At 51.1% G+C, this 25,922-nt stretch overlaps 2 protein-coding genes across 6 annotated transcripts in view; both read right to left on the reverse strand.

The window, feature by feature from the left end:
• Nucleotides 1–25,922, reverse strand: part of UQCR10 (ubiquinol-cytochrome c reductase, complex III subunit X) — a 149,339-nt gene that overhangs the window by 43,594 nt on the left and 79,823 nt on the right. The window contains exon 1 of one of the 2 annotated variants that reach the window (XM_066562384.1): nucleotides 11,882–11,885. The exons of the other annotated variant lie outside the window; for it this stretch is intronic. The gene's annotated coding sequence lies outside the window, so the exon portion shown is untranslated. Of the gene's footprint in view, nucleotides 1–11,881; nucleotides 11,886–25,922 lie in introns of those variants that run through there. 2 annotated transcript variants of the gene reach the window in all.
• Nucleotides 1–25,922, reverse strand: part of NF2 (NF2, moesin-ezrin-radixin like (MERLIN) tumor suppressor) — a 47,319-nt gene that overhangs the window by 6,023 nt on the left and 15,374 nt on the right. The window contains exons 5-16 of one of the 4 annotated variants that reach the window (XM_066562383.1): nucleotides 21,596–21,664; nucleotides 21,368–21,450; nucleotides 20,675–20,750; nucleotides 20,316–20,450; nucleotides 17,775–17,849; nucleotides 16,196–16,309; nucleotides 13,142–13,264; nucleotides 12,566–12,783; nucleotides 11,840–11,945; nucleotides 6,749–6,876; nucleotides 4,392–4,551; nucleotides 2,696–2,740 (exon numbers count right to left, since the gene is read on the reverse strand). In XM_066562383.1, the coding sequence (XP_066418480.1) occupies nucleotides 2,705–2,740; nucleotides 4,392–4,551; nucleotides 6,749–6,876; nucleotides 11,840–11,945; nucleotides 12,566–12,783; nucleotides 13,142–13,264; nucleotides 16,196–16,309; nucleotides 17,775–17,849; nucleotides 20,316–20,450; nucleotides 20,675–20,750; nucleotides 21,368–21,450; nucleotides 21,596–21,664 (1,323 nt within the window). In that variant the 3' untranslated portion in view covers nucleotides 2,696–2,704. Of the gene's footprint in view, nucleotides 1–2,695; nucleotides 2,741–4,391; nucleotides 4,552–6,748; nucleotides 6,880–11,839; nucleotides 11,946–12,565; nucleotides 12,784–13,141; nucleotides 13,265–16,195; nucleotides 16,310–17,774; nucleotides 17,850–20,315; nucleotides 20,451–20,674; nucleotides 20,751–21,367; nucleotides 21,451–21,595; nucleotides 21,665–25,922 lie in introns of all 4 variants that reach the window. The other 3 variants (XM_066562382.1, XM_066562381.1, XM_066562380.1) reach the window with 3 other exon arrangements.

The raw sequence follows: 25,922 nt of genomic DNA on the forward strand, positions 1-25,922 counted from the left end.
TAGCACACTGCTTGCCTGGTGCAGGTGGAAAATAGAGAAAGCATCTGCCCCAGTGCCAGCCTGTCCAGATGATGAAGGAGCCTTGTGATGTGTGGGGGTGGCACATCCTCTCTGCATGATGAGACACTCAGGCAGCAGTGCCATCATCAGCCACCAGTGTCCTCACAAGGACAGACCACAGCCTATCCCAAAGGTGGCAGGAGGGAAGGCAAGGCTGCAGAAGTCCCTCTGGCTCTGCCCCACTCACCCTTCTGTGCTTCCAGCTGGGAACTGTTCATTGGCTAAACCCAAAGGGGACCTTAAAACTCATCCAGTGCCACCCGTGCCATGGCAGGGACACCTTCCACTGTCCCAGGCTGCTCCCAGCCCCAGTGTCCAGCCTGGCCTTGGGCACTGCCAGGGATCCAGGGGCAGCCCCAGCTGCTCTGGGCACCTGTGCCAGGGCCTGCCCACCCTGCCAGGGAACAATTCCTGATTCCCAATATCCCATCCATCCCTGCCCTCTGGCACTGGGAGCCATTCCCTGTGTCCTGTCCCTCCATCCCTTGTCCCAAGTCCCTCTCCAGCTCTCCTTCAGGCACTGGGAGGGGCTCTAAGGTCTCCCTGGAGCCTTCTCTTCTCCAGCCTGAACATCCCCAGCTCAGATCTCCAAGTGTCTCCACAATGATCATTATCCAAGCCAAGGGCAATACTGCACTACATCCAGGATCAGAGCCAGGGAAGGAGCCAGCAGGATCCCCAGGGGCCCCAAAAGTGATCCATCCCCTGGGATTGAGCTGAAGCCCTGTAGAAGCTGCTCCCAGCCATGTGAGAGCCTGGCAGGAGAGGCTAAGGCTGCCTGTGGAAGGACCAGAGGCTCAACCACAAAGCTGCTTGTCTGGGAACAGGCGTGGAGATTTGCTCCTTGCCTGGATACTTCAAAGGGCTTAAATCCCAGTAAATAAGCATGACTGTGCAAGAAGAAAGCAAGTGGAATCAAAGACCTGATTGTGTTTTAGCAGCCTGTCCTGGGAGCTTTCCTGCAGCGGAGGAGATGAGGAAGAAGTGGGTTTTTCACCCTTTACCACAGACTAAGTGACAAACCCTCCTGAATCGGAGCCAGCTGGAGCCACAGCACCAGCCCACGGCAGGGAGCTACGGAGAAGGGAGAGCAGCTTCCAGATGAGGTGTCTGTGCTGTGCCCACAGAGCTCATAAAAAGGGATTAGCATGTTAACCACGTAATTAAACATGAAAAACTTAGCAGGCGCCTTCAAAGGCAGGCACCAAACCCCAGAGGTCACACTGCAGTGCTCGCTGTGCAGATGCTTTAATTATGGGGGCTCCTCCTGGGCACTGCAGCTCTCCCAGCTGCTGGAAGAGTCTTCCCACAAGCTGCCAGGACTTCATTTCACCTCCTTGTGCTGTGGCCACAAGCGGATTTCACCCCAAATTTACCTGCCACGGAGCTCTTCCAGCCAGGTGGGATGGGATAATGCATTTCATCCACAGCCAGTCTGTCTGAGATATCCAACACCTTCCCCAAGGTGGCCCTGACCTGCAGGGTCACCCCTTTTAGCCTCTTCCCCATGGAACTGTTTAACAATGAGAGCAGCCTGTTTTGGGAACACCTGCAGCTGCTCAGAGCTGGCACAAACCCCAAACTCCAGGGATTTATAGCCTCTGGAATGGCTGGTGCAGTGAAGAACAGCACAGCCTCATGTTGAGTTCTCCTGGGTAAAACAACCTCCTGCCTCTGGTCTCGAGCTCCAGAGGTGCTGTGGAATTGCTCTATCTTTTCCAAAAGCACTTCCCACCAGCTCTGCCATCTGTGAGTGTGGTATCCCAGTACTTCCCTGAGTGCCACCAACTCCAAGCTCCCAAAACCCTGTGGCTGTGCAAGAACTTTGCCCCAGGGCAGAAGCAGGAAAGCTTCCCCAAACTCATCCTCCTGAAGGAGGGAGTGGATGCTCAGCACATACAGCCTGCAGATTCAGGGCAAATCCTTGGAGGAAAGCAGGCTCCAGGAATAAGAGATGTGGCATTAACAGAGCAGGACCCCCGGGGCAGGAGGTGGTGAGGGACAGGCAGAGGCAGTGCAGGGAGAAGGACAACTCCTGTCCCCAGGTGTGCTGGTGACCTTCCCCTGGCACAGAGCCACCTGCAGACACCAGTTGTCCTCAATCCTCTGCTTTACCTTCCTGGGATGCTTCTCTGCACAGGCAGAGCATCCTCGTGCTGCTCGGCTCCGAGATGGAGCTGCACATTTTTAGCCCGTTTTGACAGTGCTGGCAGCAGAGATTATTGGGTTTAGCTGTTTGTTTGGGGTATTTTTTTTACCTCCTGATTTTTTTTTCTGCAACAAACAAGGGGGAAGGTGCTGTTTTACTTCATTAAAGGAATCTTCAAAGGCTGCCCTGCACCTCCGATAGATTCCCAACCACCGGTGCAAAAACAGGCGCGCCTGAATTATTAAAGTGCCTCTACCTGAACTCCCCCTCTGAGGTTGCCAACACAACTTCTGCCAAGAAAGCTTCCCAGCACAGAGGATCAGGTGTAGGAACAAATGCAGAGAGGCTGGGAGTGCTCCTGAGGGAGGGAGAGCTGGGCTGGACCGCGGGCAGCCGGTCCCGCTGGAGCGCAGGCAAGCTCATGCACGGGTTAGTGCCACAGGCAGACCCCAGCACCCCCACGCAGAGTACCTTGGAATAACCTACTTGGAATTCTCAAATGCAGATAGGTCTTCTGCCCTGGGCTTGAGGCTAAACCAGCAAAATAAAACGAACAACAAATAATAATAATAATCCCCGTGTGTGATACAAGGGCAGGGGATCTGTGGGATCTTAGGGCTTGCCTGGAGCAACCAGCAGCTTCCAGGTGAGGCAGAGGGTTGGTGCCATTGAAGTATTGCTGGACTGATATCCCAATCCCAGTGCCCTGTGTTTCCTTGCCTTCTCCACAGTGAAGACAAAAGCAGAGCAGGCTGTAATTTCCCTCTGATGTCTCCACTAATAGTCTATTATTTGGGAACCTTTGCTCCGTGCTGAGATGCAGCAGCCGGGCAGCCCCCGCTGCCTCCGGAAGGGAGGGGACAGGACAAGACTCCATCTTCAAAGGCAGGCAAAGTGACAGCACTGTGACAAGCCCTGACAGACATGGTAATGATGGCCCAGCCACCCTCTTTAAGGGAGACAAATGGGACCATCAGCTCTCTATGAACTCCTCTCTGTCAGAAGTGAAAATTTAGCAGTTTCTGTTTAAACCAAGGACTTGGAACACAGAGACAAATCCTTCCAAAACCTACTGGGAGCAGAAACGCCTCCAGATTCTACAATGACAAAAAGGGTTGTGAAGATTTTTATTTTCTCAGCTCTAGTGTGACAGGAACCTGAATAGCTCCAGGCCAGCACGGGGAAACTGGTGAGTGAGCCCCGCTAGATTCATTTTCCTGCCCCAATTCAGTGATCACAAACTCCCAGCCACAAAAGTCGGCAAGAACTGATATTTCCAAATCCTTTCAGACATAACTTTTGGCTGGGAATAGTAAAGAGAGTAGAATTTGTTTTTCAAGCCTGCAGTTGTTACCACAGCCTGCATCCCGTGCCATGTGGATTTCTGAATCCTTCCCGAGGACAGCTGCCAGCAAAAAGCCAGCCAGGAAAAGCCTTTGCAGGGAAAAAAGCCTTTGCAGGTGAGTGGGGCTGACCACCACCATCCAAATGCATCATGGATGTGCCTCCAGCCCCTCGTTACAGAGCCCAGCACTGAGGCAAAGGAAAAAGATGGGATGTAGAAGAGTAAAGAAGATGTTTTGTTGTGAGCTTTCAGGGGAGCCCTGGGTCTCAGACCCAGGCAGCCTCAATTTCTGGCTGAAGTTCCTCATGTCAGCCCCACTGCGGGAGGCAGGTGGCTCCAGGGAGCAGAGGTCTCACACCCCCTGCCAGCAAAGGCTTTGCTGTTAGTGACTGAAGCTGCACTACAGGTTTCTCTAGAGAGATTAAAAGAGAGGAAGAGCTTTTGGCTTTTTCCACTGAGAGCTCCTAAGCCAGGAGTATTTCTGCCCTCATTATTCACCAGACAAGCTCAGTGCTCATACGGAACAGCTGCAATAGGGAGGGAGGGCTTTTCCTGTTCACTGGGGATGCAGAGCCCTTCCAACAACATCCTTGTACAGCTTTTAAGGTTCAGAAGGACCTTCAGCCCTGGAGACCCTCAAATCCCTTCCCACAGCACTGGAGAGACCAGGCTGGATCAGGACACCAGGACCACCAGAAGCTGGAATTCTCCAATCAAAGCTAAGCAGCTGGGGAAGAAAGCCTAGATCCAACAATTTTATTATCAAAAGCAGGACGATTTTAGGGTTCTTTTTAAAGGGTTTCATCAGGGGGGATACAAACTGGGGCCTTCTGATACCTTTTTAATAGTGTTGTGCTTGCTGTTGCCCCGGCTGGAGTTCTCATTGTGCAAAATATCCAGAGCTGTCTCTCTCTCCTTGAGCTTCAGAGCCTCAATTTCTGTCTTCAGCTCGTTGAGCTGCTCCTGCAGGTGCTTGCTCCTCTCCATGTACTCCACCCTAAAAGACACACACAGAACAGCCCTGGGTTAGCACTGACCAGCTGCACCTGCTGACGTTACACCTGGTAACAGAATTTTAACAGAATTATAACAGAAACAGCTTTTCTTCATTATTTTTAGCGTGTGGAACTGATAATATCAGTTTATAGCACACAGTGAGCTACTCAGAGCAATTATTTGTTCCTTATTAAAGGGGACCCAGACAGCCAACCCAGCAATAAAAGTGTAAGTTATATTATTATTATACAAAATTAAACCCAAGCTGGGTGGTATTTTTAAGTCTCCCAATTTGCAAGTGAAGCTGACAGAGGTTTACACCACACAGTGGTTTAAGCAGCTACTCAGGAGAGCTCTACACCCCTGCACCCCTTCCCAAACCTGCTCCACTACCCAAATCCACAAATCTTTCCATGAGGAAGGACCCTGATGTAGTGACTTGTCGTGTTGTAGAGGGATTTAGCTCGCAAACTGTGTGGGAGCAAGTGCTGTCCCCAAAATATCAGGGATCTTGCGGACACAGAGCACCCCTGGCACAGAGAAAGTCTCCCAAAAAAAAAGTAAGAAAGGGAAAAAACCAAACCCCAAAGCCAGCATTCCCAGGACTCATCCTGAACTGCCTTCCACAATGAAAAATCAACCGGAAAAATCACCCATGAGTTTTGTACCTGTGATTAACCCCCTGAGCCAGGTCAGAGGGCCAGCAGGGTAACAGGAAGCCTTTCCAGTGCCAAAATTTGTAAAGAGGTTTATCCCAGCACCCACAGAAAGAGAACAGCCCCAGAGAAGACAGGAAAAGCATCCTATTGCTTTCAGCATTTGGCAGAGGCAGCTCTCCCTGCTCAGGAGAGCAGGATGACCTAGATAGCAACCTGGGTACAGAACCAGGAATTATCCTGTTATTTTCAGCTTCTATCTTTTTCCTTCTGGCTTTGGGAAAAGTTTTTAGAAGTTCTTAATCTGTCTCTATGTCTGTGATTTCATACACAGGAAAGGGCACTGAGCAGAGGCAAAGCAAAGCAGCCTCTGGGATCCAGGGGTGTCAGTGCAGCCTCGGGAAGTTTTGGCCGGAGCGGGATGACAGAGCCATTGTGGCTTTGATCTACGACCCAATCGATGAACAAAGCACATCATTACTACAGAGATTAAAATCTGATCTGCTTTGATTTCTGCTCAATTGGTAATTTCGAAGGCTACACTTACACCCTCAGGAAAACACAAGATCAAAGCTCCTAATCACATCCAAACTTGCTGGCGAACACTTTTTATCCAGGAACGTGACACAAATGCCAAGGAAAAGGGGTTAAAGCCCTAGTGCAGGACCTTAACACACCCCAGCTACCACCACATTCCCTGGACACCTGCAAAGCCTCAAGCTCAGGCCTGCAGCACTCAGCCTGCTGTTAACTCTTTCCACCACCGTGGGCAGTTCCAGCCTGAGCAGGAGCCAGGGTTCCCACAGGGACAGGAACTGCCTGGAGCAAGGCCCTGAGCTCACCTGGGAGCAGGTGGCAGGGACAGGTCAGTGACACCAGGTCCCCACCAGGGAAAGGTTCAGCCAGGACAAGCCCAGAACTGCTGAGGTTGGAAAAGTCCTTTGAGGTTAACAAGTCCAACCATTCCCCAGCACTGCCAAGGCCAGCACTGCCCCATGTCCCCAAGTGCCACATCCACATGGCCTTTACATCCTTCAGGGATGGGGACTCCAGCACTGCCCTGGGCAGCTGTGCCAGGCCTGGAAATAATTTCCATGAAGGAATTATCCCAAAATCCACCCTGCCCCTGCCCTGGCCCAGCCTGAGGCCGTTCCCTCTGCTCCTGTCCCTGTTCCCTGGAGCACAGCCCGACCCCCCGGCTGTCCCCTCCTGGCAGGAGCTGTGCAGAGCCACAAGGGCCCCCCTGAGCCTCCTTTGCTCCAGGCTGAGCCCCTGCCCAGCTCCCTCAGCCTCTCCTGGGGCTCCAGCCCCTTCCCAGCTCCGTTCCCTGGCCTGGCCACGCTCCAGCCCCTCCAGGTCTCTCCTGTCAGGAGGGTCCCAGAGCTGCCCCAGCACTGGAGGTGCCCCAGCAGTGCCAGCTCAGGGCACGGGCACTGCCCTGCTCCTGCTGCCACCCCAGGGCTGTCCTTGGCCTCTTGGCCACACCTGGCTCATGTCCAGCACAAATCCCAGCCCAGCCTGGATTGGATGTGTGCCACATACTTCTCCTTCTCGATTTCCATGGACAGCCTCTTCATGTCTGTATCCTTGAAGTCGAAGGAGAGGCTCTCACTGATGAGGTTGTAGCTTGGCAGGTCAGTGGGCAGTGCTGTGGTACTCGAGTTCATGGACTGCTGAAGAGAGAGCACAAGTTAATCACTCTGGGCCACACAAAGGTCACTACAGCCAATGTTCTGCAACACTGATGTAAAATCAGAGCAACACTTGAGCCCAGAGTCCTGAGCACAAGATCAGCCTGGACATCCCCTTGCTCTATTCCCAGTTTGCTCCTCAGTTCAAAGCCATTGCTTCTCCAGGATTCTTTGCAGTCCTAAAAGAGGAGAAAAAGCATCACCTGCCTTCAAAATCTATTGACAAGACTTGGTAAAATCAAGGCTTTATCGCTGCTGTGTCATTTTAAGCTGCCTCTTGGGAGTCATCTGTCTGCTATTTAACATTCAATCAGGTTTATAAAGTTCAAGCTGTGAGTGGGGACAATGTAAGACCCCGTGTGACAGCAGAGTCCTGCACTCCACAGCTCCCCAAAGCCTGAGCAAAGACCAATGTGACCCCAAGACTGCCATTCCAGCAAGGTCCATGGAGATGCACCGACACATTTTTATCTCCTCAGTAATTTACAGCTCCAAAGGTTTAAAAACCACTTCTAAATTCAGCTGGAAGTGGAGATAACACAGCAAATCACTCCTGGAACACCTGAGCAAGGATTTGGGACTTTCTTCCTCCTGCAAAATGCTTTGCTATCCCCCAGTGACACACACTGCCAGGCCCTCAGATTTTATCTTCTCCTTAAAAATGACCCTTCTTCCTCTCAGTCAAAAATTCTGTCACACCTCTAACAAATGGGCTCATTAGGAGGAGAGGAAAAGCCTGCTGGAGTCATGGCTCTGCTCCTGCAGCACACTGGATGAGGTGGCAAACAGGGCACACGTCAAGGGTGGCACAGCAGCATCAGATGGGGCTGAGTCACAAGTGCTGCCAGCCTGCTCAGCCCTGCTCTGGGGCATGAGAAATCCAGCCTGGCATCCCAAAGATCCCCCACGTCCCTCCTGGATGCTCCTTCTTGCTTTAAGGGATTCCTGTATGGAAAACAACGTGCCCAAACCTGGAATGGCAGTGCTGAGTACCTGCTCTAACAAATGAGAGATTGAGCTTCCATTGGCTCTTTCTTTCTCCTGTTTGGGATACTCCAAGCACTGTTTTCAGTTAGCTCCTCTTCAGCAAGACCTGCAAGCACTGGAGTGACAGATTTACTCTGCACAATAACCTCCCTCTTCCCTCAGCACCAGCCTGGAATTCACAAACAGCCAGGACTCGTTCCCAGCTCGGACAAATCTGAGAGGGACAACATTTCATGGAGCAGCAAAGCTGGAACACAAACACCTCGTACAAGCATAAACAAGGAAGTGCCTCAAAGTGCACTTGGCCTGGCTGGAGCCTTCCAGGTGAGTTAAGACCCACATGACAAGGAAACCCAACTCCTTCCTCCCCCTTTGCTGCCAGCACAGAACAAAGCCACATTAATTCTGGAGCAGGCGCTGGAAGGGACAGCTCAGTACCTAAATTCCAGTCTCGAAGGAAAGGGGACAGGTCTGCCAAAGCACTTAACTGATTTAAATACTTGCATCCCATTGACATTCAAGTCCCTTCCCTGTAAGGCACAGGCGTTCCCAAAGCCCTTCCCACGTGAGGTTCTCCCATCCCTGCAGCACAGGGGAGCCAGGAGCATCCAAGCCAGCCCACTGGCCTTCAAACAACCTTTAGCCTGTTTTTTTTCAGTACAAGCTTTGTTGGTTTTTGTTTTTAAAAACTCCCAACAGCAGCAGTAACAGTTGAGCAGGAATTTCAGTTGCTGCAGCCATTAAGGCCTGAGCCAATTCATCAGGGTTGCTACAGCCACTACTTCCCTCTCTTGCCTCGGCACTGCTCTGCCATGGAGCAAGGAAAAAAATGGTGAAGTCAGAGAGCAGCAGGAGTGAGGAAGAGTATGGAAAAAGCAAAGAGTGAGCAGGTTCAGGGCTCTCAAAGGCACAGGACTGGTATCTGGAACAAAGCATTTAACAGAATCATGGAATGGTTTGGGTGGGAAGGGACCTTAAAGCTCACAGACCTGCCATAGCAGGGACACCTTCCACTGTCCCAGGCTGCTCCCAGCCCCAATGTCCAGCCTGGCCTTGGGCACTGCCAGGGATCCAGGGCAGCCCCAGCTGCTCTGGGCACCCTGTGCCAGGGCCTGCCCACCCTGCCAGGGAACAATTCCTAATTCCCAATATCCCATCCATCCCTGCCCTCTGGCAGTGGGAGCCATTCCCTGGGTCCTGTCCCTCCATCCCTTGTCCCCAGTCCCTCTGCAGCTCTCCTGGAGCCCCTTTAGGCCCTGCAAGGGGCTCTGAGGTGTCCCTGGAGCCTTCTCCTCTCCAGGTGAGCACCCCCAGCTCTCCCAGCCTGGCTCCAGCCCTTGGAGTATCTCTGTGCCCTCCTCTGGACTGGCTCCAGCAGCTCCAGGGCCCTCCTGTGCTGGGACCCCAGATCTGGAGGCAGCTGTGCAGGTGCAGAGGGACAGAATTCCTGTTGCAGATCCCCTGCCATTAGCAACAATCCTGGGCAGCTCTCTCAGCAGGTGCTGCTATTTCTAATCCAGGGCCATAGGGGTGATAAAAGGGACAGGGAGCTTTTTCCATATGTGTTCCCTGACCTGGAACAAAGTGCAGAGCCCTGTTCCTGCACTCCAGCAGCTTCCTGCCGTTAATAGGAAAGCAGCACGGCGGCAGCAGCATCCCTTGGATCCCTCTGGAATACAGAGACAGGGAGGATCCAGAGGGAGCACAGAGCAGGCCAGGAGGGTTCCCCTGCAGGCAAAGCTCCTCCTGCTGCTGCCACTGCTTTTATTTCGGGCAAGCCCAAAGCAGCCACTTCCAGCTCCCACAGGATCAGAGAGGAGGTGGTTGCCTTTAGCTGGCACCTGAAGGGCACTGAGGGAGGCAAAGATTTGCAGCCAAGTCCGTAAGGAATGAGTCGTTCTCCGAGCCCTGACGGCCTGAGACTCACATCCACATCTCACTTCTCATGCATCACCTACCAGTGACATCATAAAAGCAGCTTGGGCTTCAAGGACTAAAAAGACACTGAAATAAGCTTTAAAGAACCAAGACTGGAGATTGGAAAGTTGAAATATATATATATTTAACTGTTTCTTTAGCCTTTTCTGCAGCAAAGAGTTAGGTCAGGGATTGGACTCCATCTCTGAATGGTTTTTTCCAACCTAAATGATTCTACATCCATCCACTCCCTCCTTCCTCTCTTGCTCTTGTGAAGTCCTGCTCAGTTCCCAGTGTCAGAGGACGACAGCACAACTCTGGGACCATGGAGAAGAACAAGCCCAATGTTACACACCCATTCAGGAAGAGAAAAGTTGGAATCCTGCACCGTTCATCGGAGCTGAGGAGCTCAAGTCTCCCAAAAACAGCTTTCAAAACAGGGTCCTTCCATGTACTGGCAATCCAGGGTAACAGGTAACAGAGGATGGAAGAACCCAGCAAGGTGTTTTCACCTGGATATGGACATGCTGGGCACACCAGCCTCCTCCTGACCTTGAAAACAGCAGCCAGGGAGTGTGTGCAGCACAGCCCTCACCCCTCATCCCAGGGCTGGGAGAGGGGCAGGAGGAGCAGCAGCTGCATGAAGGGACCCTGCCACCAAAATGGGGAGGAAAAAAGCATTTCCCTTCCCAGCAGGCACTGGCAGTGTGTCTGGAAGGCCAGGGCTCTTTAGGGAAGGCAGAGGACACAGCCCCGTGTGTCTGGAAGCAGCAGCTCTGCCTCCAGGCAGATGCAGCTGGAGGGGTGGAGCTGAGCTCCATGCAATCCCACAACATTCCCCTAATGAGGCTCTAATTCCACAGGAACAGAGAGCAGAGCCACCCAGCTGCTGCCCTGTGCAGGGATTTCAGCACAAGGGCTTTGAGCTGGGGCTCTGCTGGTTTCACTAAGGATGGACATGGCAACATGAGGGAACAGGGTGTGCAAGAGCTGCCCAAATCCCACACTGTTCAATGAGGACAAGTGTCTCCCTGTGCACAAGTCAAAGCCAGAATTAAGGAGCTGGGGCATCCCAGAATTCCAGTGACTTGTAAAAGAAGGAGCACTCCAAAGCTGGGCTTTATCCAGCACTCACTTGACTGAGTGTCCCAGAGCTGAGAGCACCTGATTATTTTCCATCACTGTTATTTTTAACAGCTTCCAAATATTCTTGCAGAACTCCAGGGAATTGGGATGCAACGTTGCTCCATCTCAACCCCTCTCCAATCTGCTCCTATAAACTTTCCAGACAAAGGGGGAAGGAGCCTACAGGTACAAATTCAAACCACAGTGCTGGCCTGTCCATAACTCCCACGCCAAGCCTATTCCTGATGCTCCTCCCCTTCCCCCAGGCCAGGAAGGAACAGGTATGAGCTGCAGGGCTGGAGGCACCTGATGGGGTTTGCAGGCACAATTAGGGAAGCAGAGGAAAAGAACTGCCAGACAAGTCAGAGCATTGGTCATCCAGTCTGGCTTTTCAGTGCCCAGCAGGAATGGGGACCAGATGCTTCAGAGGAAGGTGTGAAATCCTCTTAATGGACAATTATGGAATAATCTCCCTTCAAGTAAGTTTTTTCCCAGCATATGAAAGTCCAGTTTATGCCCAAAGAATGAATTCACAGGTTCTGAACAGTGTTTATCTCACCTAACAAGAATAAGGGTATATTTAACCCTATTTTAAAGGTTATGGCTAAGCTGGTGCACTCCACACGTGCTGGCAAAGTGGCTCTGACACGGCTGCTAAATTGGTTTAAAATTTGCTGCTTTAATTTCACCAGCAGCTCCTTTGCTCTCGTAGCAAGAGGTGGGTGGAAAAAAAAAAAGAGCATAGTGAAGTTCTGCTGGATGAGATGCAGGGATGAAAAGGGCAAGCACTGCTCAGGATTTCTGAGCAGCAAAGAGACAGCTCAGCCCCCTCCACGATTGGGATGGAGAAGGAGGCTCCTCCAGGCTACACAGGAGGGCAGGAACTGGGAATTACAACACAGATCTCTCTTACTGTGTAGGAAGACTTGCTGGTGATCTCCAGGAGCTTCTGCTTCGCTCTGCGCTCTGACTCGCGAGCCTCCTGCAGGTCCTGCTTGAGCTGATCAGCCTCCTTTGCCCTGCAAGGACCAACAGCAAACAGCAAATGTCAGACTGCAGGAATGAGAGGATGGAGAAGCAGGATCACAGTGTGGAATAGGCAAGAAGAGACAGAGAAGGGCTGAGTTCATCCGAGCAGAAGGGCTGACACCCAGCAGGCTCTCACACGGAGAGGAGTAATCAGCTGGAAGGAAACAAGGCTGATCTTTTACTTGCTCACTGCCACATTCACTGTGGGACCTGGGCTTGGGTATCAGGAGGATGGAAACACCAGTTTTAACAAAGAGCAAAGTCTCTGTTCAGGGCTAACCTGGAACAGAACTCATGGCTGGAAAGGAGAACTGAGCAACTGAGAGATAAGTAAATGAGTAAGGAGAGAAAAAAGGGAATGTAGATCTAGCATCCAGAGGAAGAACAACTCCCAAGTGTTATTAACATTGTTGAATACTTTGGGGAATGCAGGGGAGGGTTCCAGAAAGCTCCCAAAAGCAGAGCTGGCTTTTGGAGAGAGAAACCATCTGGGCCAAAGAGCCATTTGCTGTTGGACACAGGTGGGAAGCTGAGGGAGGATAACTCAGAGGGATAACTTGAAGGGAGTGGGAAGCAAAGCAGAAGCAGCTGCAAGGTTGTACCCTCTGACCTCCTCTCTGACTCCTCGGCCATTTTCAGTGCCAACATCTCTGCCTCCAGCACCTTCTGCTCCATCAGCCTCTTCTCCTCCTCGGTGCGGATGGCCGTGGCCTTGATGCGCTGCATCTCCTGCTCGGCCTCGGCCGCCTTCTGAGCCAGGAGCTTGGCCTCCTCCTCTGTGATCTGCGCCTTCTCCGCCAGCAGATCCGCCGTCTCCTCCGACCTCATCTGACAATTCCAGGACACGAAGCCATTAAGCACAGCCAATGTCTCCCCAAATGTGCCCACAGCCCCTGGAGCAGGGCCCCGAGCTGCTGCCTCCGACACGCTCCATAGAATCCCTCCCTTCTGTGAAAGCCGCCAAGGCTGGGATGTGCCCAGGCTCTGTCCCAAATCATCCTCTTTGTGCTCCTCCCAAGCAGCCCAGCAGGATGGAATAGCTCCATCCAGCCTGCTGCTCACTGGCCACTGGCAGCAGTTTGGGAGCAGTCTTAGAGCAGTCATAGAGCACTTCCAAAAATGCTTCTGCAGTGGAAAGAGTGAGGAGCAGCTGCAGTGCTCGGGAAACGGCCTCCCAGGGACCTACCAGAGCCTCGTTGGCCATGGTTGCCTCCTCCTTCAGCTGCATCAGCCTCCTCTCCAGCTCATCCCTGGTCCTCTCAGCCTCTTCTCTCATTTGCTTCTCTCGTGCCAGGCACTGTCGTTCCATCTGGGAAAAAGTGATTGGGCAAAGTGAGGAGAAAAACACACATGAGGAAGGTTTTCCATGGAGGAGAAAGAGTCACAGGTGAGGCCAGAGCACTGCTGCCTCCTCTCTGCTTAGTGACAATGGGAATGTCCCCTGGACTGGGGTGACCTGACCAAAGAACAGAATCATGGGATCATTTAGGTTGGAAAACATCTCCAAGATCATCAAGTCCAGCTGTTCTCCCAGCACAGCCAAGGCCACCCCTAAGCCATGTCCCCAAGTGCCACATCCATATGTTCTTTTAACCCTTTCAGGGATGGTGATTCCACCACTGCCCTGGGCAGCCTGTTTGATGCTCCCTTGGTAAGTGCCAGTCCTGAGACAATTCCCATCCTCTGCTCGGGCTGTCACTCACAGCATGGCCACAGGAGCTGCCTGCAGGTGACAATGTCCCCAGACAGTGCCCTCCTAGGCTCAGTCACGGGCCAGACCAGGACAAGCAGGTCTCAAGATCTCTAGCTTAACTCTCTGGAGTTTCTTACAGCAGGGATGAGCTTAAGGACAGTCTGAGGGCATCTCCCAAACACTGAAGCACATGGCAGGAGGCTGAAGGACAAGGATAGCTGCTCCTTTTGATCAGATATCTAAGCTAGCATCCTGGAACCTTCACTTCCATTTGTTCAGAGGGAGGTCACACAGAGTGCAACCACCTCTGGCAATTCCTGGATAAAACAAACCCTCCCTGTTTGCAGGGTACAGCAATGCTTCTCCAGGAGGAGAAGATCCAAGCCATCAGGACCTGCCAGCTCTTCCCAGAAGATGCTGGGAGAGTTGTTGTGCCCAGGGACTGCCTCTTCACTAGCCAAGAGCCCAAGGGAGCCATTGGACTAATTAACACACTGAGTTTAATTCCTCCAGTCCCACAGGGATGGGGCATTATAAATATCCACGCTGCAGCCAGGACAGGAGACCTGCTGGGTTTAATAAGGGAAGGAAGTGAGACAAGCCACATTTCTCTACTCCTTGGACACCAGCTGTGCTCTGAAAGCGGGACGCCCACTGTTCCAACCGTTCTGCTTCCTTCCATTAAAGGTTCCCCTCATTAATTATCATTATGATCTGCATCCCGCTACTCCCATTAACAAGAATTCCTGATCTAAAAGGACTGTTTGAAACCAGTAAATGACTGTGGATGCTGGGGAGAGAGTAGGGAGCAGGGCAGACAGCCCACACCGGAGCCTGACCTCTCCCATGGAGCCCAAGTGCTCTGGATTTGGGAGCTCACATGGAGCCATAAGCTGCTGCTCCCTCCCAGAGCCCTCACCTCTTCCAGCAGCCAAACAAGCACAGGATCTTGTGTGTGGTGTTATCCAAACACATCAAACACTCACACATTGCAAAACTTCAAGATTCATGTTAAGGTTGGAAAAGCCCTCTAAGCCCAAGCCTAACCATTATCCCAGCACCACTGTGTACTCCACAAAACCATATCCTTTGAGTGCCACATGCACTTCTGAACTCCTCCATGGATGGTGACTTCACCACTTCCCTGGGCAGCCCACTCCATTGCCTGAGCACCCATCCCTGAGGCTGTCAGCACTTGGACACCACGCTGCTCCTTCCAAGGACCTTCTGCTCCACTAAGGACATGGCCTGGGGAACACAGTGGTGAAGGGTTGATGGTTGGAGGCCTCAGAGTGCTTTTCCAACCTCAATGGTTCTACAGTGCCACCTCCTTACTGACCAGAGGAATCCCTGTGGGAAGCACAAAGTCCCTCTTCCCCAGTGGAGCTCTCCTGGCACTCCACAAGCTACATGAAGGAAAACTGCCTCAGGAGGTGCCTGAAGGACAAGTCACATCCCACCTCCAGCCCAGCTAAGCACCTCAGCACCACACAAGCACCTTGGGAGGTACATGAAGGACAAGACACATCCCATTTCCAGGCTGGCTGAGCACCTCAGCACCACACAAACACCAAGAGGTGCCTGAAGAACAAGCCATGTCCTACCTTCAGCCCAGCTGAGCACCTCAGCACTACAAAAACACCAAGAGGTGCCTTGAAGGACAAGCCATGTCCTACCTTCAGCCCAGCTGAGCACCTCAGCACTACAAAAACACCAAGAGGTGCCTTGAAGGACAAGCCATGTCCTACCTTCAGCCCAGCTGAGCACCTCAGCACTACAAAAACACCAAGAGGTGCCTAAAGAACAAGCCATGTCCCATTTCCAGGCCAGCTGAGCACCTCCACCCCACACAAGCACCTCTGTGGCCACGCTCAAACCCAGTTACACCCAGACCCATGAGCACAAGCCCCTGCTGGGTGCAGTGACTGCACTGGCTTCTCCTTCTCTCTAGTGGCTTCCCTGCCAAAGGGCCATTTATATTCCAAGCACCAGTGCTCAGATTAGCTGTGTGGGTTTCAGTGAGTAGAAAAGGTCTACGAGCAGCAAACAATGATTCATACAATTCAATTTGCTGATCTCTGCTCGTGGGCTCCATGCCGCTGCCTCCGCCGCGCCGTGCCGGGCGCCCGGGCTGACCCGCGGCACGGAGAGAGGCCAGTGTGGAATTAGCATTCCAGGCTGCACAGCCTGTGCATTCCATCACCCTGCAATTAGAAATGAGCCAAAGAGCTACAGCAGAGCACAGCTCCCCCTCACAGCCCCTGATTAATCAACTGTCCCAACACACGGCCTGCCATGCACTTGTAGACACCAGGGCAGCTCTTCCCTCCCTCCTCTCAGGTTTGTTCCCAAATTGGGGGCTGGACTCAGGCTGCCATCAACCTGCAGAGCCAAGCTGAGATGACTGGAGAGCTAGGAGCAGGCTACTAGAAAATGTTCAGCTGGACCTTCCCTCAAAGCTGCTCTGAAGCCATTCCAGAGCCTGTCCTTCCCAAGCCCACATGCATTTCTGATTTTGGCTCACTGGTTATGGGACATGTGGCTCACCTGCTTCCTGGCCTTCTCCTCCCTGGCCTGTGCCTTCATCTGCTGCACCTCCAACGAGTCTGCCTTCCTCCTCCTCATGAAGAGGTCGTGGTTCCCAATGCACAGCTGAAGAATCTGTTGCAGTCAGGGGTGAAGAGCAGAGAGACACAGCTGTACACATGATGGCAATGAGGTGGTTTGTATTCTTGACACACAAAACCACTAGAATTGCTTTGATTTGGTGCTTGTTAGTGCTTCCACCCACTGAGCTCCAACCCTGTGAGCTCTCACAGCTGTAGGAGGGGCAGGGAGCCAGGTCCCACACCAAACACCAGCTCCTGGGTACAGCAGCTCTTTGCAGACACCAATTTTCTGTGCCTCCAGCACAGCACGGGTGTTGTTTCACACCCACTCTAAAAAGGCAAGAGGCCAAATAATGAAATAAAAATTTCTACAGCTCTGCCTGGTTCCCTGGTTCTCACTGCCCTCTTTCTTTAGGCTCAAGATGAACTTGCACCTTCTCCCCAGTGTACGTTTAAGGCACTGAGATTAAAAAATAAATGAAAAGAAAACAAAAAAGGAAAACCACTTTCCATTTGGACAACCAGAAGGCTTATCAAAAACTTGCTTGGGCATCTCCTGATGCCTTTGCTGAAGGGATTTGAGCCCCACTGTGGTTCTCTCTCTGGTGAGGACCAGGGAGGTGGCAGTGCTAGAGGAGGGTTAGCACAAGGTGGGCACACAGAGGAGTGAAAAGATTTTTTTAGCAATAAAAGCAGAGTTCTAAATTTGGATTCTTTTCTAAAGGACTGATTTACATGCTCTTCTTCCATTTCATAAAATCACAAGAATCATGGAATGGCTGGAGTTGGAAAAGACCTTTAAGATCATGCAGTGCCACCCCCTGCCATGGGCAGGGACACATTCCACTAGCCCAGGTTGCTCCAAGCCCCATCCAATCTGGCCTGGAACACTTTCAGGGACGGGGCAGCCACAACCCAAGTCACAAATGACTTCTCTGAAGATTTCAGCACTATGAACCTGATGATGCAGGGAATGAGGAAGTACCATTTCCTATGGAATACAAAGCACAGCCAACAACAGGACAGCAAAGGTACCTGTGTGACCTAACAACAGATCCAAATCCAGAACATCAGCTAAAGCTGGTCTCCAGCATGGACAGCTCAATGCAGCCCATCCTTGTCCAAGGAGAGTCCTCAGAGGGGGAAAAGCCAGGACTCTGGTAAAGGTGCCTCCCAAAACAGGGAAAGCTAACAGGGCAGAATGGGAAAGATCCACATGGGAACAAAGAGGAACTGAGCAAAGCTGGGAGCTGTATTTACTAAGTGCTTCCACTATTTAGGTCAGCTGAAAGCCATGGGCTCCAAAAGGGAACACAAAAACCAGGGAGGAGGAGAGGTTCTGTGGAGCAGCTTGAGTCTCTCCTTTCCCTTCTTCAGCAAGCAGAAACTGCTACACCCCACCACAACCACACAGCAGCAGCTCCCTCTCAAAGGAAAAGCCCCAAAAGCTCGTTGTGTCCCACTCTCTGCAGAACCCACTGCTGCAGGCAGTAAAAAAAGTCTGTCTGTGCACTCACCAGTTTATTCACACGCAGCTTTGATGAATTGAATTTAAAAACATCAATCTTTTTGTCCAATGGCTTAATCGTAAACTGAAAAGGAAAAAATAAAGAGGGAGAGAGTTATCAGAGAGTGGTGCATTTAATAAAAAGGCAGCTATAAAATTCTTCCTGAAAGCTCTGGCTCAGAGCAGGTCAGCAGGGTCAGACACACGGCTCAGAGCCGTCCCCGTGGCTCTGAGCCAGGCAAGAGGACTCGCATCAGAAGCAGCCAAGGAGACAACTGTTCCTCCTGCCAGGAAAACATGGGGGCCACAGGAGCTGGTGTCCTCTGAGAGAACCCTGCAGGGGTGGGGGTTCAGCTCAGCACCTCCCCAGGCAAGGTGCTGCTCTGCTGGGAGCTGCAGGGAACACAGAAACCACAGCAGGAACTCAGGATGCTTCCAAAGGCAGGAAGAACCAGCTCAGCACCACAGAATCAATAAAGTTGGAAAAGCCCTCCAAGATCCTAAAATTCAAGTGTCAACCCAACAGCACCATGTTCACCCTCAAACCCTGTCCACAGGTGTTCTGAACACTTTCCTCAGCAGTCTGGGCCAGGGTTTGACAGCCCTTTAATGAAGGAATTTTCCCTAATATCCATCTTAAACCTTCCCTGGCACAACTCGAGGCTGTCTCATCTCATCCTGTCACTTGTTACCTGGGAGAAGAGTCCGACTCCCAGCTGGCTGCACTCTCCTGTCAGGGAGTTAAAAGGGCAGGAGAGCTGCATCAGGAACACAGCAAGGAGCTGCTGCCCTTCCCACTGACACTTCCACTCACAAGAGCTCCCCAGAAGAATTTTCCATGCATTTTCTTCTCCAGAACTCAGATTACCCCAAAATTCAAACAGGATGTCCTAAGATTTCCCCACAATTCAATCTGTTATTCCCTGGCTCTAAGTTGTATTTACAGTCCATGTACCAACCAGCTGTACCCATGGCCTGGCTTCACCCTCTCCACAGCTCTCCCACAGAGAGCCCAGTGGTGACACAAATCCCTCAAGGGCTTTGGTAATGCAGCCCTTGGATGGAGAGAAGCCTCTGCACTATCAAAAGGGTACTTGAAGAGATGGAGTGCTCTGCAAGATGGCATTTTTTAGGAGACATGCACATATTCCATCACTCCCCCACACACTACAGAAATAACGGGCTGAGGAGCTGGAGCAGACAGAGTGTGTCCATTAGAGTGGGAGATCTGTCAATACATGGCCCTGCCTGCAAAGGGCCCTGTCCTGGCACTGCCTTGCTCTGGCAGTTTAAGAGCCAATCTTTTAAGACTTTCACAAAAGCAGACGTGCATGAACGTCCCTGGATTTGAGCTCCAGCAGGGCCCCCAGCAGTCACTGAGAGCAGCAGCAGGAATGTGCTGGGAGAGGAGTTTCAGCTCTGTGTGAACAGTCAATCTTTGTTAAGAGGGATAACCCCCAGTGTGGTGTCAGCAGAGCTGCTGTTCCCAGCTATTGGCCCTGTTTGCATCAGGTCAGGCCTGCTGGTGGGCACCTGATGACAGAGATGATTGAGCTGATGGAAGGGATCCATGCTGCCCCTGGAGAGAGCTCTGACACAGCCCTGTGGCAAGGCTGCTTATGCAGGGGTCAGTCCCTGCATTCTGGGGAGCTCCCCATGCACTGTGACAGGCAGGGAAGCTTTGGATGTCACTCAGTGCTGGGCTTTCTGCAGAGTCCTGAAGCTCTTTAAGGAGTAAAAGCAAGTGGAGACAATTCCAGCACGGATTTACTGCTTATGAAACTTCACAAGACACGCAATAAACGCAGCTGATGAGAAACCTTTAGCTGCTCCCCTGATCAATATCATGTTTAGATTAGAAAACCATTTTTAATTAAGAAGTTAATTCTCTTCCTTACCATGAAGGCAGCCGGTTTCTTTGAGCAGCTCTCTCAGACTTAAAATGGAGCTGCTTAGTCCCCCCCTCCTCAGCCAATTGCACTTCTGTTCTCAATTAGGTTTGGGGGCCAACAATCCCAAAGACTCATATTTAGACTCTGGATTTAATAAATAACTATCTAACAGCAGGCTTAAATTGCTCAACTTCCTAAAAAGATTCCAGCTGCTGTGCCAAGCCCCGCAGCCTGAAACCCAAGATGATGTAATGAGATGGCAAGAGCTCTTCTCCCCAGGAATACATCTCCCTGTATTCCATAATACAGAATACATCCACAGTAATAAATACTGTAATATATGCAGTAAAGAAGAGATTTTAACTTCTGAACTCTGGTATTTGGGCTAAGAACATCAACAGCAATTTTGGGTTTTTGAAGAGATTATTACATAGAAGGTTTGATACCAAAGAAGAGAACCAGCTCCCCAGTGACCCCTTGCACGCCCACTCCTGCACAATTTCAGGAAGGCTTGGATTAAGGTTTCAACTGGAGGAGTTGAGCTGCCCTTAGCTAAGCTGGTGAGAGCAAGCACAGCAGACAGAGAAGCCAAAAGAAATAATTTTAAATCCCAGTTGTGTTCTTACTGCTCTCAGGGAGGAGGTGGGACACATCCATACCTCTTTATCACTGTAGGAGATATTCCGGATCTCGTTCCACGGGAAGGAGATTTTAGGGGTCAACCTGTTGTCTGGGTCATAAATGTGAAGACCCAAGGCATCAACTCCAAGGAGCAGCTCTGTGCCCTTTTTATTCTGCAGGAGGAAAGGAAAGAGCAGAAATCACTGGGAGGGTCAGACGTGAACCACTGTTCCCTCCTCAGCCAGCCCCGAGCACTGACCCAGCACTGGGTACCAGGAGCTGCTGCCTCCCCTCAGCACAGGTGGGGTCCCCAAATGTCACTCCCAGCTCTCCTGGCTCTCCAGGACATGGAGATTACCCTGGCAGGAAAACAGGACCCCCAGCCCACCCAACTCACCCTGATGGCGAAGTAGTTCACGCCGTACATTTCCAGGTCCTGGGCTATCTTCAGATACTCCATTTCAGCTTCATCTCTGTCAGGCAGGAACAGTGTTGGGAGGATCAGAGAGGGACATGGCTGCTCCTGCTGATCCTAAGCACTCACCAGGCTTTAAAGCTTGGACTGTCTCTATCACACAGGTCAATCCTGTCTTTGCTGGCAGGATCAATAGAGTCCAAGAGCAAATCTCACTCTGCAGTCGCCAGCATCTGAGTGGCTGCTGAGATGCAGCACTCCAAGCCTGGCTTTGTTAACCTCCCAATCCCTTCAGCGTAAACAGGAAATCCCTGGCTGGGATGCCACTGTTTCAGATCCATGGCTTTACATTTATCCCCCAAAAGGAGCATTTTGCCACCTGAGGCAGCCATAGGGTTTGAATTCCTATTTCTTCTCCCAGATCCCTGATGCAGGTGAGTCCTTACTTTGCATCATTCCTACATTCTCTTGAAGTCCTCGACAATGACCAGGGGACAGCAAGGCACAAGCAGAGCCATCAACAAAAGCTTTGAGCTCTTCCCAAGGCTGCTACAGAGATGTGCCAGGATTAACCTGCTGGCAGAGCTCATCCAGCACCTGCCCAAGCTTCCCAAACCCTGGTGACTCTCCAGGGGAGGGGACTGGCCCTGTCCCAGCCCAGCAGCACAAGCTCACCTTGCTCTGCCCCGGTGCTCTGCGTACCAGGCTGTTATCCTTTCCTCCCACATCTCTGGAGTCATCTGGTACAGGTTTATTACCTGGCATAGGTGGGAGACAGACACCAGGTCACAGTGCTGCTCCTGGCTCAGCAAGAAAGCCAGAAACACCAAGACAGGTGCCAGCAGCACATCCAGCCTCAGGACAGCCTGGACACCGACTCCCCAATGCTGCAGAGCTCCTTACCCGTTTGGGAAGCAACTCCTCCTGTGCCAGGAAGCCTCTCTTGTGCACGTTGGGATCGTAGTCACCGTACTGGGGAGAAGCACAGACACCACACCCACCCCACATTAACAAGAAGGGCAAGTCAAACTCTTCACCCCCTCACAGCCAGCCCTGAGAGACAGCAAACACGGCCTGCTCACCCCTTCACCCCACGAGCACAGAGCCTGCTGCTCTCTAAGGGGAATAACCTGGGTTTCTTCATCATTTCATTGCTAATAGAGACAAAGAACTTCCTTCTACTCATGCAGCAGAGCTGGGAGAAGAACAAAACTTTCCATCATCACAGAATCATTAAGTTTGGAAAAGGTCTCCAAGATCAAGTGCAGCCTGTGACTGAACACCCCTAAGGTCCCCAAGAGCCACATCTGCTCAGTTTTTGAACACTTCCAGGGATGGTGACTCCACCAATTGCCACAACTTCAGCTAATGACCATCACCAGTTGATGTCCTCCATCAGTCCACCTGGACTAGATGATGGTTCTCTATTCTATTCTCATTATCATGCCCTAATTAACATTTCCCCCAGTGCAGGGCAAGACTATAGCTGAGAGGTCCTTGCAGTTCCACAGGTAATGGAACAAGGAAATAAGACATGGAGAAAGACCTGTCCCCAAAAACTGAGAGATAGCAGTGATCCAGGTTAGGCAGATGGCAGTTCCTCTGTCGCTGCTCAGCACCCGAATGAATAAATATCAAAAAAATTAGAGGAGTTTGACAGATTCCTCTCAGGCAGGTGGTGGCTCTTCTGTCAGAGGGTCTGTTGCTCAACTGGGTCATGGAATCCAATTCAGATTTGTTAAGCACATCCACTAATTACTGGTATTTGTTTAGATTTACATCTCTTTGAGCAGCATATAAAGTGACTGAGAAAGAAAACTGCTTATTAACAGATTGAAGAGCCGCGTGTCCCTGTGGTGCATGTGAAAATGAATTTACCTCCTGCACGGCCTCAGAGGGCAGGAAAACGCTGCAAAACGGCTCCTCCAACAGCCCAGCAAATTCAGGGGGAGAGGAACAAAGCATGTGAGGCACGTACACGGAGTGCTGTGACTTCCACACTTCCTTCACCTGGCAACCAGGACTTCTGCAGTGATAGAGGTGACAGTGCCCGACTGCACGAGCACAGCGCCGTTTGTTTAAGCCACTCATTTTGCAAGTGGGGCAGCCCTTCCCTCCCTGCTCTTCTGAGCAACCTTCACTCAGGAAGTGCAAAATGGTGACAATTTTTAAACACAAGACCAAGAGGCACCTGGTGGTCATACAACAAGTCAGGAGGCTTTTCCTCTCAGCCTCCTTTTTGTGCCAGGACCTTCACCGTGCACCAAAACCAGAGCTCAGCATCAAAAGTCTACACACATCCCACCTCTGCGCTTGGGAGACAACACGTGGGGATTAAAGACACAAATATTGATTTGGAGCCAATGCAGATGCAAAGGGAGCATGTAACAACAACCAACACTGACTCAGACTTCAATTAATAGAACAAAACCAGCCCGGATTTCATCCAAGAGTGGGGGCAACTCTCTGCCTTCCAAGGTCTTGGAGCTCCTCAGGATGCAGCACTCTGCAGGTACACGGCCCCCGAGCCTCCCTCCAAAGGAAGCAGCACTAAAAACATGGCACTGGTGAAGGAAGCAACTCCAACAACTTTGGACATGCAGCAAGTAAATCATTTTTAGGTGATGAAAATAATAGTAAATAGGATTAACATGATTATTTTCTGTTGTGATCTTCTGCAGAAGTCTAAGACTAAGTATGGATTATGTGACTTTTCATGTGCTAAAAAATACTGCCGTGTCCCAGAGGAATATTTGTACTGAGAGGGGAGTCTGGATGAGAACATTAATTATTCACAAGTCAAAAATCAACAAATGGCTTAAGTATTGCAGAATTTGTTGGCTCAAATGATTTTGCAAATGTACTTTCTAAAGGCCTTTTCAATTAAACCATTACTTTCAAACTGTCATGGAATTTCAGCTCTTGTTAATTGAACTGTATGATTAATATTCATGACTGGGCATGGAATTGCCTTAACCACATCCATACGCCCGGCTTAGACTGTTGGATAAACACAGGCACGCTCAGCTACAAATTAACACCAAGTATTGCTTGTTTGGGGGAAAAACAATAATAATCAAAGAGCTGTTTGCTGTGCTACAAGATCTGAAGTGCTGAGAGAGCTGCAGCACAGCAGCGACCTGCATTTAAGGGGCAAAAAATAGAAGAACCTCCTGGATGTTCCCATTTTTTTTCAGTTGATCCCACGTCTTTCCCAGCTATTTAAAACCTGAACCACCTCCAACCTCTGAAAGCCACGTGGGTGGTTTGAACAGGGCTGGAGAGGAAAGCACATAGTAATTCCCCAAATGAACACAACGAGAGAGAAATAAATAAGCTGTTATTTTTATGACCCCCCTGTTTCCTTTGCTGTCTCAGGTTGGGGTGGATGGACCAGCAGCACCTGGCTGTCAATAAGTGGCTGCTGGATGCACACATGCTGCTGTGGCAAGCTATTATGCCCCTAATCATGCAAATCAGCACGTTATTAGTGAAATTACTGCACTCTCTGCCTGCTTTCTTGCCCAGGAAGGACATCATTATCCTATTCAACTGGAAGGAGATGACCTGCAACATCCTTCTTCCCAACTCCCTATGGAACTTCAGCTTTCACCTTTGCTGGGAGTGAAAGCAGAAGGGGAATCCCAGGCTGGAGGGGCAGCAAGGAAAGGGATGTCTGAAAAAGCCTTTAGTGAAAAGCAGAAAAGTCATCCCTGCTCCACCTTCTCCTGATTTCAGCATGGTCAGAACTGCTGTGGCTCCATGTGAGCTCCTCCCAATGGCCCAGGACATTCAAGGTGCCAGGGGGACAAAGGGGAGGGCACAACCGACCTGCACCAAGTCACAGCCTGTACCCAAGGAGCTGTCCCGGCCATGAGGTAACAGAGCTCAATATTTACCCAACATTTATTCATTCTGGCAGCCAGAAAAGTCATTCCCTACGTATACTCAGCTCAGGTCAATGGAAGGAAAGCCAAGGAAGTGTTTACTCATGTACTCTAATAAGAGTGATGAATGTTTCACACAAACAGAAACATTTCTAAAAGCAACTTTTCTTTGCCCAGCTGATGAGTCTCTTGAACAAAACATGGTTTCATCAATACTCTGATTATGAGGAGAAAACACCAATTTCTTGTAAATTCTAACCCCATCAAAGAACATGGCACCCAGGGCTCTACTCAGAATGTGAGCTGAAGGCTTATGAGAAAATTACATGGCCAAAGGGAAAAAACAACCTGGATCAGGCCCTCTCTGCTGGCAAGAGGGCCAAACCCCTACCACTGCACTGCCAGCAAAGATGGTCCCACAGAGCTGCTCCTCCTAAACCTCTCCATGGCCATGCTCCTCAAGGACAGCTGGACTTGCCAGAACCAGGGCACGGCCACCTGCCTGTGGTCCTGTGAGCCAAACCCTCCCAAAACCCCTCCCAGAGTCAGAACCAGCAGGAGATGCAGATACAACGTGCCTGGGCTGTGCTCAGACTGCAGTTGCTCCTCTCCCTCCCAAAACAGGATCTTTGCACACCCAAACTGGAGCTGAGCTCCCCGAGCTGTTCACTGAGCAGCAGCACGTGTTGTGCATACAAGGGGGGAAATTATGTCCCTGAGTGCAACAATGTCCCTGCCACTGAACCCTGGGCTGCTCCCTCCACCCCAGGAGTCTCTGCCCTGGGCAAGCTGTCCAAGGCTGCACACTCCAAACTGGAAAAAAGTGTCCTCTGCAGTAAATCCTCAGCAAAACACACCCACCTTGGGCCCAGAGCAGAATGCAGCAGAGAAACAAGGGGAACTCAATGAACACTGACTTTTCCCTCTGTCTGGTGAGGCCAAACACCCAAGATCAAACCCAAGATAAAGGGAGAAGCCAGGAAAAGCCCTTTCACAGTGCAATAAAATGGATGTGACAGTTCTAGCACTGAAGGAAAGTCATTATCAAGATAAGTATTCTGGGGGAGCAGTGGAGCTGGAAGTCCCACGGCTGGCGTGCCTCTGGCTACACTGGCAAAAGCAGGGAGGAGATCCAAAACAACTCAGGCTCAGGGAATTCACCTGCTCCAGCAGTAAGCCACACTCAAGCAGGCTCTGCAGCTCATGAGCTGAGCATTTGCTAAAGAGTCCTGAAAAGAGAAATCAAAAACCCATCCAATATCTGGAAGTAGGCAGGAACCAGCCATGTGGAGAAGGCAGCAGTGCTGGTGTAGCCCCCTCACCTCCCAAGCTTTCACAGCTTT

The sequence above is a fragment of the Molothrus aeneus genome, chromosome 18 (assembly GCF_037042795.1).
Source record: "Molothrus aeneus isolate 106 chromosome 18, BPBGC_Maene_1.0, whole genome shotgun sequence".
NCBI classification, from domain to species: domain Eukaryota; kingdom Metazoa; phylum Chordata; class Aves; order Passeriformes; family Icteridae; genus Molothrus; species Molothrus aeneus.